At 34.4% G+C, this 14735-nt stretch overlaps 1 protein-coding gene across 1 annotated transcript in view; it reads left to right on the plus strand.

Annotated features, from left to right (window-relative positions):
• FSIP2 (fibrous sheath interacting protein 2) overlaps positions 1 to 14735 on the plus strand; it is a 104187-nt gene that overhangs the window by 65584 nt on the left and 23868 nt on the right. The window contains exons 17-18 of the mRNA XM_025404893.1: positions 25 to 2472; positions 4956 to 14395. Of these exons, the coding sequence (XP_025260678.1) occupies positions 25 to 2472; positions 4956 to 14395 (11888 nt within the window). The remainder of the gene's footprint in view (positions 1 to 24; positions 2473 to 4955; positions 14396 to 14735) is intronic.

Below are 14735 nucleotides of genomic sequence, written 5' to 3' on the forward strand. Positions count from 1 at the left end.
AGTTGCAACTTTTAAGGCCACACACTTTAAAGGTCAGCCCTAAGGACAGCCCTAAGCCATGCTTTAAAGCAAATTTAAAAGAAAGGTCAAAAATGACTACTTTGCCTAAATTTACAAAAAAAACACACTTAGGACTGAGTGCTACTAAGGCCAAAAGCAAAACCAAGTTAGGTCCTGGAGAGAAGACCCCAAAAGACAGCCGATCCAAGACTGCCATTGGGTTGTCACACATCATGTCAGCTGGAGATGCCAAAAATTTACTGGACACAAAATTGCCCACTTCAGAACTAAAAATATATGCCAACGATATAATAATTAATATACTGGAAACAATTGTGAAGGAATTTGGAAAGGTAAAGCAAACCAAAGCTTTACCATCTGATAAAGTCATAGCTGCAAGTAAAATAGTTGATAGAGTTTTGCAAGAATTGTATGTTACAAATAACTGCAATTTGTCTTACCCGATCAAATCCTCACATCTCAAACTTTCACAGGGGAATATAGGCACAGGATCCCTTCCTAAACAACAAGCATGTTTTTACTTGGAGAATGTTTCTTCACAGCTAGAGCACATTTTTCCTAAAGAAGGTATATTTAAAAAAATGTTTGACAAGTGGCAAACAGAATCAAATGACAAGGAAAATGAAAAATGTAAGCTATTGATGATAACTGAAAATGTTTTGACTGAAATTTCAATAAAAGCAAAAGAATTAGAATATTCTCTTTCACTTTTAAATTTGCCACCTCTTGAGAACTGTGAAAGCAGGTTTTATAATCATTTTAAAGGAGCTTCTACTAGAGTTGAGGATACTAAAGCACAAATTAATAAGTTTGGAAGGGAAATTGTTGAAATGCTATTTGAAAAATTACAGCTATGCTTTCTGTCCCAAATTCCCACTCCAGATAGTGAAGAAACTCTATCAAACAGTAAAGAACACATTACTGCTAAAAGTAAATATGGTTTTCCAAACAAGCACAGCCTCAGCAGTTTACCAATCTATAACACAAAAACGAAAGACCAAATTTCTATGAGCTCTAGCAACCAAATTGTTCAAGAGATTGTAGAAACAGTTTTAAACATGTTAGAGTCATTTGTGGACTTGCAGTTTAAACATATCTCCAAATATGAGTTTTCTGAAATTGTGAAAATGCCTATAGAAAACCTTTCTTCTGTCCAACAGAAACTGTTAAACAAAAAAATGTTGCCAAAATTACAACCACTGAAAATGTTTTCTGATGAATCCGAGTCAAATACGATTAATTTCAAGGAAAACACAAAGAACATCCTTCTACGGGTTCATTCATTCCATTCACAATTACTTACATATGCTGTTAATATCATTAGTGACATGCTTGCTGTAATTAAGAACAAGCTAGACAAGGAAATAAGCCAAATGGAACCATCTTCAATTAGCATATTGAAGGAGAACATTGTAGCAAGTGAGATCATTGGCACACTAATGGACCAGTGTACTTATTTCAATGAGTCTTTGATACAAAAGCTTTCAAGGGAAAGTTTGCTACAAGGAGCTGAAAATGCCTACACTGTTAATCAGGTTGAATTAGCAACTAATATGAAAACGTTTACATCAAAGTTAAAGGAAGGTAGTTTGGGGATTAATCCTTCACAAGTGAGTAAAACTGGGTTTGCGTTTTGTTCAGATGAAGATATGAAAGAAAAGTACAGGATTTCATCAGATTTACCCACCTCTGTTAGATCTTTTGTAGAAGACACAGTTAAAAACTCAGAGCCAATGAAAAGGCCTGATTCAGAAACTATGCCATCGTATTCTAGAAACAAAGTACAAGACCACAGACCAAGGGAATTTAACTTTGGTAGTTTTGATGAGACCAAGAAAGGAAATAGCTACCTCCCTGAAGGCAGTATCTTACAAAAGCTGCTTAGGAAAGCAAATGACTCCACAGAAGCAGCATTAAAGCAAGTCTTATCATTCATAGAAATGGGAAAACGTGAAAATCTAAGAGTATTTCATTATGAGAACCTAAAACCAGTTGTTGAACCAAACCAAATTCAGACAACCATTTCTCCACTCAAAATATGTTTAGCTGCAGAAAATATTGTCAATACTGTGCTATCCAGCTGTGGCTTTCCGAGTCAACCACATGCTAATGAGAACAGGGAAATAATGAAGCCATTTTTCATATCAACACAAAGTTATTTATCTGAAGTATCTGGAGGACAAAAGGATAAGGAAAAAAGTTTGCTTAGAATGCAGGATAAAAAAACCAACTATATACCTGAGAAAGAAAACAAAAACCTTGAAGCCAGCAGGGAAGATTCTTCTTTATTGCAAAAATTGAAAAATAAGGAGTACCCAAAGATAGAGACTCTGAAGGAAGTTGAGTCCTTTACTTTTGCTGATCATGAAATGGGTTCCAGTGAAGTTCATTTGATAGCAAGACATGTCACCACATCTGTGGTCACATATTTGAAGAACTTTGAAACTACAGGTAAGCAAGAAAGAACATACACTAAAAATTTGCATGATTTAGGAAGAAAAGCAGTAAAAGACATGTTTAAAAGATTTCCTGTCTAAAAAGCTGTATTCACTATTTTTCTGAAAATAGCCTGGGAAGTAGATGACTACTGAGTTACATTTTAATTTTATTTTAAATTTATTATTTTATTTTATTTAGAAATAGTGTCTCTGTCACTGAGGCTAGAGTACAGTGGCATGATCATTGCTTCCTGCAGCCTTGAACTCCTGGACTGAAGAGATCCTCCCATCTCAGCCTTCCCCCAAAATAGCTGGGACCACAGGCATGCCACTGCACTCTAAATTTTAAAAATCTTTTTGTAGAGACAGGATTTTGCTATGTTGCACAGGCTGGTCTCAAACTCCTGGCCTCATGTGATCCTTCTTTCTTGGCCCCTCAAAGTGTTGGGATTACTGGCATGAGCCACCATGCTCAACCTCAGTTGCTTTCTAATTCATCATAATACAAAAATAAATAAATAAATAAATAACTGTTTGCAGGATTTGAATTTGAAGAGTGTGTTGCTCAGTTTTCTCTATCTATAAATGAGAGAAAATGAGACCATTTTAAAGCAGGAGATTTTCATTGAGCATGAGGCAAAAATGTGAAAGGGTTTTAAAAATTCTTATGCATAACTTCTTTATAATCATATGGGATGTGCAGTTAACTGATTAAAAGTCATTTAATTTTTGTATTCTTGAAGGCTTTGTTACTATTATACAAAGTTTAAAAGAACAGTAGAATTAAATATCTTGTTTTATTTGCATTCCAGTATTCTGACTTAAATTCCTTTTAGGTATAATACTCCAACTGTATCATTACAGGGATTATATTTGCATTACCTTTCTAAGTATGTTCATGTTTATATATTAGGTTAAGCAACATGTAATAGTCATTTTGTATATCAAAAACTGTTGATTATTGACAATTAATAAAATTCAGTTTAATATTACTATAATACCCCAGAACTAGGACAGTAGTTTCAGTTACCAATAATTACTTGCTACATCACCAGCCCAGATACATCACTCACACATCATTCTAATTGGAGATATTAGCAGTCCTACCCACCTGCACAAGGAGGTTATTTTCCACCCTTAAAACCAGTATTCTCCCAAGGTGGACGGCAATGTAGCTCCAACTACACATTCTTTTTTTTTTTTTTTTTTTTTCTGAGACGGAGTCTCGCTCTGTCGCCCAGGCTAGAGTGCAGTGGCCGGATCTCAGCTCACTGCAAGCTCCGCCTCCCGGGTTCACGCCATTCTCCTGCCTCAGCCTCCTGAGTAGCTGGGACTACAGACGCCCGCCACCTCGCCTGGATTTTTTAGTAGAGACGGGGTTTCACCTTGTTAGCCAGAATGGTCTCGATCTCCTGACCTCGTGATCCGCCTGTCTCGGCCTCCCAAAGTGCTGGGATGACAGGCTTGAGCCACCACGCCCAGCCTACAGCTACACACTCTTAAATAGACTTACTCCAGGCATGACTTAATTGATTTTAGAAAAATAAACAAAAGCAAAACAAGCAAGAGAAGATCCATGATTTCATCACATTGATACTTGGCTCTATCAATTCTATTCCTATTCTCAGACATCTCCAAGGTCTTCCAGTGACTTCGCTCATCTTCCTTCTTCCGCTAGGAATACCTTTTCCTCATTCCCTTTATCTTGACATGGCCAAAACCTGTGTAGTAGTCAAAGCTCAGCCTAAAGTCTTCTATCTGCATAGAGTCTTGCCTGATAACACATGAAGATATGTAATATGTAATTAGGTTCTGAGGAAAATAACTGTGTTGTTCTTAGCTGCCACACCCAGAAGTTGGCCATTGCAAGTAGGTAATGATTTGTAACAAATACAATTTTGGACATAACAAATATAGAGTTCTTCACCTGGCTGGGCCAACCTTCCTTCTTTGTGACAAACTATAATCTAGGGGTTAAAGTACTACTGCTATTGCAATCTATTACTAGCTTTTCTGGAGTTGCCACATTTTTATTTTAGTCAACTTGATACTGCAACACAACTCCTTAATGTCCTAAAAGTAAAACATAGCATAACATTAAATGTTTTGTCTAAAGATATTTTAAAATAATTATATGGCACCTCTAGATATCACTGGAGACATGGTAGGATGCATCGCTAAACCTGGAAATTATTTCTCTGCCCCAAACTTTCCAACTTCTTAGAGTTCATAACCATCCAACCAAGGCAGACATCAGCATTTGACTTAAAGGATTGAATTTTGGGGTGCTATTTTCTTAACTTACTGGCTAAAATTAAGATTCTACAGGTGATAAATAAATGTTTGAGGAAAATCTAATTTCTTTTTTTTTTCTAGATTTTTCTTTAGTGAGTTGCTCAAAGGGTGAAATATATATGTAAATAATAATTACAAATACATCAAATTTTCTATCTTTTCTTTAATCCATGCTAAAATTACGATGTTTTCTTTTTTAAGTTTTTAGTGAAGAAGAGATGTCTGCTGTTTCTACATGGTCAAGGAAAAAATATGAATCAAAACAGCTCCTAAGAAACATATACAATGATTCTTCAATTTATCAATGTTGTGAACATCTCACTGAGTCAGTACTCTACCATTTAACTTCAAGCATTTCTGATGGCACCAAAAAGGGTAGAGAAAAAGAGAAAGCATGGGAAATTCAAGAAGCAACATTTAGCAAGATTATTTCAATTCATTCTCAAGTATTTGAGAGCAGGTCAATTTCCATTGGAGAACTTGCTTTATGTATTTCTGAAATCATTATTAAAATTCTTTTTAATAATAAAATTATACAGGCTGACATTGCACAGAAAATGGTTTCCATACCAACAAAATACATTTACTGTCCAGGAATAGTTTCTGGTGGCTTTGATGACCTCTTTCAGGATCTCTTAGTAGGAGTGATTCATGTACTGTCCAAGGAAATAGAAATAGATTATCACTTTGAAAGCAATGAAAGAAACAAATCATTTTCTATGCATAGCAATAATAGTGTATCTGTTTGCAACAAAATCAATAGACAGGAAGGCCCCAGAGACTGGCAATTCTCTACTCAACAAATTGATCAACCTTTTCAAAAAAATAAATTAAGTTATCTTACATATAAGTTAAACAGCCTGGTTGGTAACCTAAAAACAAGTGAATCCAAAGAAGTAGTCAATAAAGTTTTTAATATTGTTTCAGATTTATTTTCACCAGATGAATGCCTAGATAGGGGTATGGATTCTGGTAAAATACAAAAAACATTTTTCTACTCCTCAAATAATGAACAACCTACTAGCATACTTAGCAATAACCTACAGCTCTCCTCAAAATCAGTTTTTCTTCTCAATGTTGTATGTGAGAAACTTATCAGAATGCTTTTGGAAGAATGCACAAGCACTGCTTTTCTTGATAAAGGGTCTGTTTCAGAGGAAACATCAGAAGAAGAATGTCAACTTTTAAAAATGCTTCGAAGTGTAGAAGATGGAAAATCTGATTATCATAAGGGAGGAATGGACCATGAATGCCTTCAAGTAGATTACATGTCAGAACTTTTGGAGAATGTGGCAGAAATTGATCAAGACTTATTGTCATCAGACTCTATGCTTACTATTATTTCCCACAGCTTGGTTAAATCATTGATGGACAAGTTATCTCACAGTATACAACAAGCTCCGGAAAGTCTACCTTTTGCAAATGAGTATCTGAACTATAGAACAAGAGAAATACAGTCCAGTTTCACAAAAGCAAGAAAGCCAGAATTAATAGAATTAGGACAAAATGAAAGTTCTTTAGGACTTGTTAGCTATGACAGTAATTCTTTGACAGTATCCATGAATAATACCAGTGTGGTTAGCTCCAAAATACAAGCACCATTTGACAAGCATTGTGCAGTAAAATCCTCTTCTGTGTCACCTCTTGAAAAACAGAGAACAAAGGAAATGGATAAGGTAGCCATTCATAATAAGCTACATCAGGAAGGTATATATGCTGGTGTTTATTCAGCCACATTTTTGGAAGGAATAATTTCAGAATTGTTTTTTAATCTCTCTATGTCATTGTGGGGCAAAAATAAAAACATCACTGTGTCCTGGCTCAATGAGATGAATATATTACTTGTCAACAGTGTAGTGAATGAATTTAATAATGCTCAAGTCACCGTTCTAAGGAATGCTGAAGAAAGGCTGTGTTTTCCAACAGTTCATACAGAAACAGTTAGCAAAATTGTTGACTCAGTTTATTATGATGTTTTACAGCAGTATGAATTAAAAATGATCTGTGGTAATAATCTGGTGTACGACAATGCCTCAGTAGCAGAACAAATAACAAATGGCATATTATTAGAGATTTTAGACTACAAACTGCCATCTTGCTTCAGGGAATATCTCATACCCCATTCATATTACCCTCTCAAACCTGAAATTATATTGCAAAAGCTTCAAAGTAACCTAACAGAATTTACTTCTCTACCCAGGTCTTCATCAGACTATAGTACCATGTTATCACATTCATTTTTAGAAGATGTCATAAGAAGGCTTTTATCTCAGCTAATTCTTCCACCCATTACATGTTCCTCTTTAGGAAAAAAATATTTAATGAGTTCTGATTTTAATGAAATGTCCACTTGTATAATAGATAAGGTTATGTCAGCCATTTCAAAACATAAAATCTGTTTCACTATATATGATAAACAATATCTATATGCTGGAAAAAACCTCCAAAAGATGGTGGATTCTGTTTATTGTAATATTTTACAAATGTCTGACTCTCTTGTTTCAATACAAAAAAGTATAGTAAGCCGAAGCCCAATTATGGTTGACCAAATAGCCAGCTGTATCATCCAAGAGATTATCGAAAATCATCTTCAACCATTTTTGAGTGGAGAGGTTTTATGTCATCCAGGGACTCCACTGGATCCAGTGTCTACTATTGTTAAACAGGTTCTGAGTGAAGTGATAGAGTCACACAGACCTCAGAAGCAATCACCCTTAGATATTCACCCTGATTCATTTGTAAGGGAGATTGTTGCCAGACTTTTGTCAAAGATTTTCAGCCCAAAACATAACACTGAAATTGAGTTGAAAAACATGACCCAAAGAATAGTAAACTCCATAAATAAGCATTTCAATAAAGCTAAAATTCACATTCTTTATGATGACAAAGAACAGTCTTTCTCTTCTTTCAATACAGATATTGTGGATGAACTTGTCAGCACAGTTTATAGAAATGCTTTAAAGCAGCATGGGCTAGACTTTGCTGTTGATAAAGAGTCTGAAGATAGTGGCACTTTTGTGGAAAATATTACCAATTTAATTGTAGCAGCTATTTCAGATTACCTTCTTCATCCACTGTTTTCTGGGGATTTGTCAGCTTCTACCTATTCCAATTCAGTGGCTGAGAATATTGCTCAGGACATCCTTAGTAATATCAGTAAATCTACTGAGCCAAGCCAGAGTGTACCTCTATATAACACCTTGCTGCCCTACACATTTTTAGAAGATATGATCAGAGTACTATTATCTAAATTATTTTCTTCTGCATCTAGCCTGGTTCTAAACAGAGAAACCCAAAAAGATATATCAAGAGTGAATTTCAATGACATTGCTTCAAACCTAATTAGTGATATTAGGATGAAAATTTCCCAACATGAAATTCGATTTTCAAAAGAGGAAGAAGAAACCAAGTTTATTTATTCAGAAGATGATATTCAGCACCTTGTTGATTCAGTATTTGAAAATGTTGTGCAAACCTCTGGTTCTCAAGAATCAGCTGTGCAAAATATCGTAAGCAGCAATGATGTTCTTATCGATAGAATAGCAGGTTTCATCATTAAACATATCTGTCAAAAACATCTTCAGCCATTTGTGAATGGAAAATCATTATCTTCATCAGACACATATTTTGATGATGAGAGAAGGAAGTTATTTTATACCAGTGTTTACTCTTCAACATTCTTGGAAGATGTAATCTCTGGGGTTTTAAGAAAAATATTCCACAGGTTAGTAGGCATTGTACAAACAAAATCCATAAGAGATTCAGAAGATGAACTGTTTGAGAAAGCTGAAGAACTCATACATTTGATTATAGGGGAATTCTCAAAAGCCCAAGTTAGCATTATAGATAATACTGAGGAAAGATTGTGTTTACCTCCAGTGGAGAGGGATGTAGTCAAAACAATTGTTGACATGGTGTATAGCAAAGTTTTGCAAGAATATGAAATGGAAGCAGTGCCCAATAAAGATTTTCTAAATGACACAAAGACATTGGCTGCAAGAATAACCAATGTCATCCTGGCTGAAATTTTTGATTTCCAAATTCACCCAGATCTTATAGCAAATCTACCTTTTAAGTCATATTCCAAACTCAGTGCAAATGTTTTAATAAAAAGAGTTCAGTATGATATAAGTAAATCAAGATTCAAAAGACAAGCTTCAACAATGTATACCACTATGTTATCACATAGTCATTTGGAAAAAATAGTTACTCAGCTTACATCTCAGATCAGTCCATTGAACACCAGTGCAGAGCAGTCAGATACTACTAAATCAGACTTAAGCAATACAGTGATAAAACTGATAAATGAAATTATGTCAATAATTTCAAAACATGAAATATGTATTATTAAATATGGGAATAAAAAACAGAGTATGATTTCAGCAAAAGATATCCAGTCTATGGTGGATTCCATTTATGCTGATCTTTCTCATTCAAATATATACCAGTCCATTACAAAAGACAAGAAGAGCATAAGTGACATACCTGTTCCAAAAATAGCAAGTTTTATAATAAAAGAAATCTTTAACCATCATATTCAATCATTTTTATCTGAAGATGAAACTCTCCTTTTGGCTGCAGTTGATCAAACTTATAAATCGAAAGCAATAGATCCTAAACAAAGAGAATTATCTTTTATTGTCAACTCATCTGTCTTTTTGGAGGAAGTAATTTCTGAGCTCTTATGCAAAATTCTTTATGCATTTTCACGTAATATGTTGGTTACTGAAAACCTAGATAGAGCAAAACCAAAACTTGCCAGGATTGTTACAACATTGGTAAATTCAATTGTTCAGGAGTTCACCACATCAGAGATTTTAGTTGCAGATAACTTTGATGAAAATTTGTGTTTCTCAGAAAGATATAGAGAAATGGTTCAAAAAATAGTCAACTCTGTATATGGAAAAGTATTAGATCAATATAAGTCTCTGATTCAAATACATAGGGTTATACAAAGTGACACAATATGTTTTGGTAGGAAAATATATTATTTGCTATTGGAAGAAATATATGATTATCAAGTGCAGTCATTAGTTGCAGGAGAATTAGAGTCTTCTTCTTATTCATACCCCCAAGCTGATAATATCATCAGAAATGTGCTTAACGTAATCACAAAGGATAGCCATGCCTTGCCGTCATATATTACTGTGTTGCCTCGTTCTCTTTTAGAAGATATGATTTACAGGCTTCTAGCGCATGTCAACCCTTCAACTCACACTGAAAATGAACTAAAAGAGAAAGAGCTTCCACCAGATGATGAATTTGTGAACATAGCTTCAAAATTGACTGATGAAATTATAAAAGAAATTTCTGAACATGAGATTCGACTCTCCATGGCAGAAGATAATGCAGAAAGTATGAAGTTAGAACCTACTGAAAATTTCGTTGACTCCATATGTAATAATATTTTGAAAACATCTGAATTCCAAGCTGAAGTACAAAAAGATGCAGACAAAAAAGGACGCTCATTCCTCAGTAAATTAGCTGGTTTTATTATGAAAGAAATCATGTATCATCATTTACATCCATTTTTACATGATGAAGAATCATCTTTCAGTGACTTATCTGATTATGACCATGTCTCCAAACTTGCTAAATCTGGTAAAGACAAGACACAGCCTTCTCTATATTCAGCTACATTTTTGGAAGACATAATTGTTGACCTTGTTCACAAATTTTGTTCTCTCCCCATTATTACTGAAGATTCTAAGAAAAATGAAATAACAGAGCTAGATATTACGGGCTTGGCTCTAAAACTTGCAAATTCTCTGATAAGGGAATTTATGAAAAATGAAATTAAAGTTTTACCAAATGCTGAAAAAATATTTTCTTTTCCAGCAATTGATAAAGAGACAGTTGATAAAATATCCAATTTTGTATATGATCAGTTCATAGAAAAATGCACATCTAATGATATTCAAAAAGGTGATGAAAGTAACATTGCTATAGGGATGATTGCTGCTCTAACCCAGAAGGCAATGTCTGCATTCAAGATTCAACCACTTTTTTCAGGAGACTGGTCTTCCACCTTCTTTTCATTTCTAAATCCAGATAATATCACCCAAAGGGTTCAACACCTACTACAAAACACCTTTACACAAATAAGCAGATGTGCAAAAGAGAACCAACTTTCTTTACCAGATCAATCATATAAAGATACTTCTTCCACCTCAGACTGCAGAAACACGATGAGCACTTTGGAAATAAATAGAGGCACAGTGAGTAGAAAGAAAAGTTTTAAAACCAAGGACACATCAATGAAAAAAGGTGACATCCAAAATCCAGTACTTAGCTCTATAAATGCAATTATGAAAAGCAGCATAATTAACCTGACATCAGGGTTGGCTACAAGTGTGATAAATGAAAAGAAAGTGGATGAAAATAAAGTGGGAATTTGTACTCAGAAACACAGTGAGAATGTATCAAAAGTTACTTCTTCAACTACCACTGTGAAAAGTAAAGATACTCAGGAGCTAAATTTGAGTGAAACATTTAATAAAGAAATTGAGAAGGAAGTAAATTTAATTCCAAGAGATAAAAAAGGGAAAGATCATGAGGTACACACACATTTTTCATTAATAATTGATGATACAGAATATGAGAAGGAAGTACTTGAATCAGATTCTGAAATAGGCTATAAAAAGAAGATTGACAATGCAAGAGAAAGATCATTCAAAAAAGATGACAAGCTCTTTCAGTTACCCTCCTCGAAGTCCAAGAGACATCTAGGGACTAAAGCAGAGACTTTGGAAATAAGAACTCAAACATCAATCAGTGAGGGGAGAAGAGACTCTCCAACACAAACAGGTAGGGATGAGGAACACCACTCAGATTATGAATATGTTCAAAATGTCATTGAAAATATTTATGAAGATATTTTAGAACTATCTTCTTCTCCAGAACCAGCATATTATTCAAAACTCAGTTACGACCGAAGGCCCCCAGGTGATAATGTATTAAATGTAATTCAAGAGATTGGCAGGGATTCAGCACAGTCTGTTACAACAAAAGAATTATCCTCCTCAACTAACGAAAATGTCCCTGCCAAAGAAAAAGAAGAGGAAGAGAGAGAAAAAGAGAAAGTAAGAGAGGAGATTAAAAGTGAACCCAGTAAACCAGACAATTCTCAAAACCAACCAGAGAGTAAACCTGGAATTTTTCCCGCTAAGTTTTTAGAAGATGTTATTACTGAGATGGTTAAAAAATTGATCTTTTCTTCTATACCAGAAACACAAATACAAGATAGATGTCAAAAAGTTAGTGATAAGCAAAATCAAGCTAAACTCTATGACACTGCTATGAAACTCATCAATTCACTGTTAAAGGAGTTTTCAGATGCTCAAATTAAGGTTTTCAGGCCAGATAAGGGAAATCAGTTCCCTGTGGGTAAAGTGTCTTCAGTTCCTCAAGTACCTCCCAGGTATAAAGAGACAACTATAGATGAAGCACCATCCAGCATCAAGATAAAATCTGCAGATAAAATGCCACCTATGCATAAAATGACAAGAAACCCTTCTTCAGATAAGATACCATCAACTGACAAAACATTGGTCAATAAAGTTGTTCACTCTTCTGTTTGTAATATTTTAAATGAATATGGATCTCAAGACTCTATTTGTAAGAATATAAACAGTAATGGAGAAAATTTAGCAAGAAGACTAACTGGTGCAGTGATAAATGAAATTTTCCAGCATCAGGTTAACTTGATATTTTGTGATGAGGTTTCAGTTTCAGCATGTTTGCCTCTGGAATCTAAGGATGTTGTTAAAGAGGTCCAAAAGTTGGCCCAAACAGCCAGCAAAGAATGTCAAACTTCATCACCATATACAATAATGTTACCTCATAAATTTTTAGAGAATGTGATTTCTGCTCTTTTATCCAAAATTTTCTCAACAATATCCAGCACTAAAACAAAAGAACCTGAGGACAATTTGTTCACAGAACTAAATTTCCTTCAAGTGAAGTTAGTAAGTGCAGTTGCAACAGAGATCTCCCAAGATAAATATATGACTATACAATATGTAGAAACCTTACAATCTGATGATGATGAAATTATTCAATTAGTTGTTCAGTCTGTTTATAATAATCTCTTGCCACAGTTTGGATCACAAGAGATTATACAAAATTGTATAATCAGTGGATGCAAAATCCTTTCAGAAAACATAGTTGACTTGGTTCTACAAGAAGTGGCTAGCAATCAGTTGCAGAGCTATTTTTGTGGAGAGCTAACTCCACATCAGTGTGTGGAAGTCGAAAACATTGTCGAAAAGATCCTTAAAGATGTTTTCCAAACTACTGATGTGCCCCTACCTAAACCATCACATGCTCATAAGCTGTCTTACAACATAATAGAAGAAATTGCTGTGAAATTTTTATCAAAGCTTTTATCTATATTTCCAAAAGTGCATAAAGAAAGAACCAAATGTCTAGAAACTGATATGCAAAAAATAACTTCAAAAGTACTAAATTCAGTCCAAGAATTTATCTCCAAAAGTAAGATTAAACTTGTACCACCCACCAAGAAATCACCTACTGTGCCTGTAGCTGATAATGCAACCATTGAAAACATAGTTAATTATATTTATACCAGTGTTTTAAAGCACTCTGGCTCTTATACTTCTATATTTAAAGATTTAATGGGTAAAAGCAATGTCCTCTCTGATACAATAGGCTTTTTAATGGTGAATGCAATTTCCAATTCTGAATTTCAACCTCAAGTAGAGGAAGAAGTATCAAATTCAGAATTAGTTCTGGAAGCTGTCAAAATTATGGAAAAAGTGATCAAAATTATTGATGAACTTAAGTCTAAGGAAAAGTCTTCACCCAGAAAAGGTTTGACATTAGATGCCAAACTTTTAGAAGAGGTGTTGGCCTTGTTCTTGGCTAAACTAGTAAGGTTGCCAGGTTCCTCAAGCAAAGATGAAAAGAACTTATCAAAGCCTGAGTTAAATAAAATTGCATCTCAACTATCAAAATCGGTAACAACTGAAATTTCCAGAAATAGCATTAGTCTAATAACTTCTGATCCTGAAGAGCACTGTTTAAAGCCAGAAAGTAGAGAAATGATTTATCAGGTTGTTGATTCTGTTTATAGCAACATACTGCAACAATCAGGAACCAACAAACAGCTTTATTATGATATAAAAGATACAAACACAGCCTTTCCTAAAAAAGTGGCTAGTTTAATTATTGATGGAGTTTCAAGTTTTCCGTTAGATACAATTAGCTCAACAATTTCAAATGCTGATCTCTCTGGAGAGCTAGACATTAATAGAATTGTTCGAAAGGCCCAAGAACATGCTTTTAATGGGATTCCTGAATTAGAGCAAGAAAAATTAGATCAAAATTTATCTGAAGAGGGATCTTCAATTAAAATAGTTCCACATATTGGAAAAAAACCAGTCAAAATAGATCCAAAAATTATTTCAGAACACTTAGCAGTTATTTCTATAAAAACTCAACCTCTTGAGAAGCTTAAGCAGGAGTGTTTGCAAGTAACTGGACGTAGCATAGCAGAACTGAGAAGAGCATCAATAAGTGGGAGAAATTACTCCTCAGAAGCACCTAATTTAGAAAAGAGAAAGACAGAAAGACGTCCCTCGTTGGATAAGACTGGAAGACTGGATGTAAAACCATTAGAGGTAAGTGCAAAAGCAATGGCATGAAAATGAGTGAATAGTGAAACATGGTTCTAGTGTGATTTCTTTCCTCAAATAAGTATATGAAAATGCATTCATTGTTGTTGCTGTTGCTCAGCCCAATAGAATTGGTTGCATCAGTTCATCCATACAGTCATATTATTCACTAGGATTTGTCATGTTAGTTCTGTGGCTCACTCTAAAAGTCTCAAACTAGTTTTCCTAAGACAATCCTTTTGAATTTTTTCTTTTTAAGAATGAGATTATAAGCACATACCCTTCACAGTAAAACCAGACTGAAAGAAGTTATAATTGTCATTTAAATATTTAAAAGCAGCAAACT

The sequence above is a fragment of the Theropithecus gelada genome, chromosome 12 (assembly GCF_003255815.1).
Source record: "Theropithecus gelada isolate Dixy chromosome 12, Tgel_1.0, whole genome shotgun sequence".
NCBI classification, from domain to species: domain Eukaryota; kingdom Metazoa; phylum Chordata; class Mammalia; order Primates; family Cercopithecidae; genus Theropithecus; species Theropithecus gelada.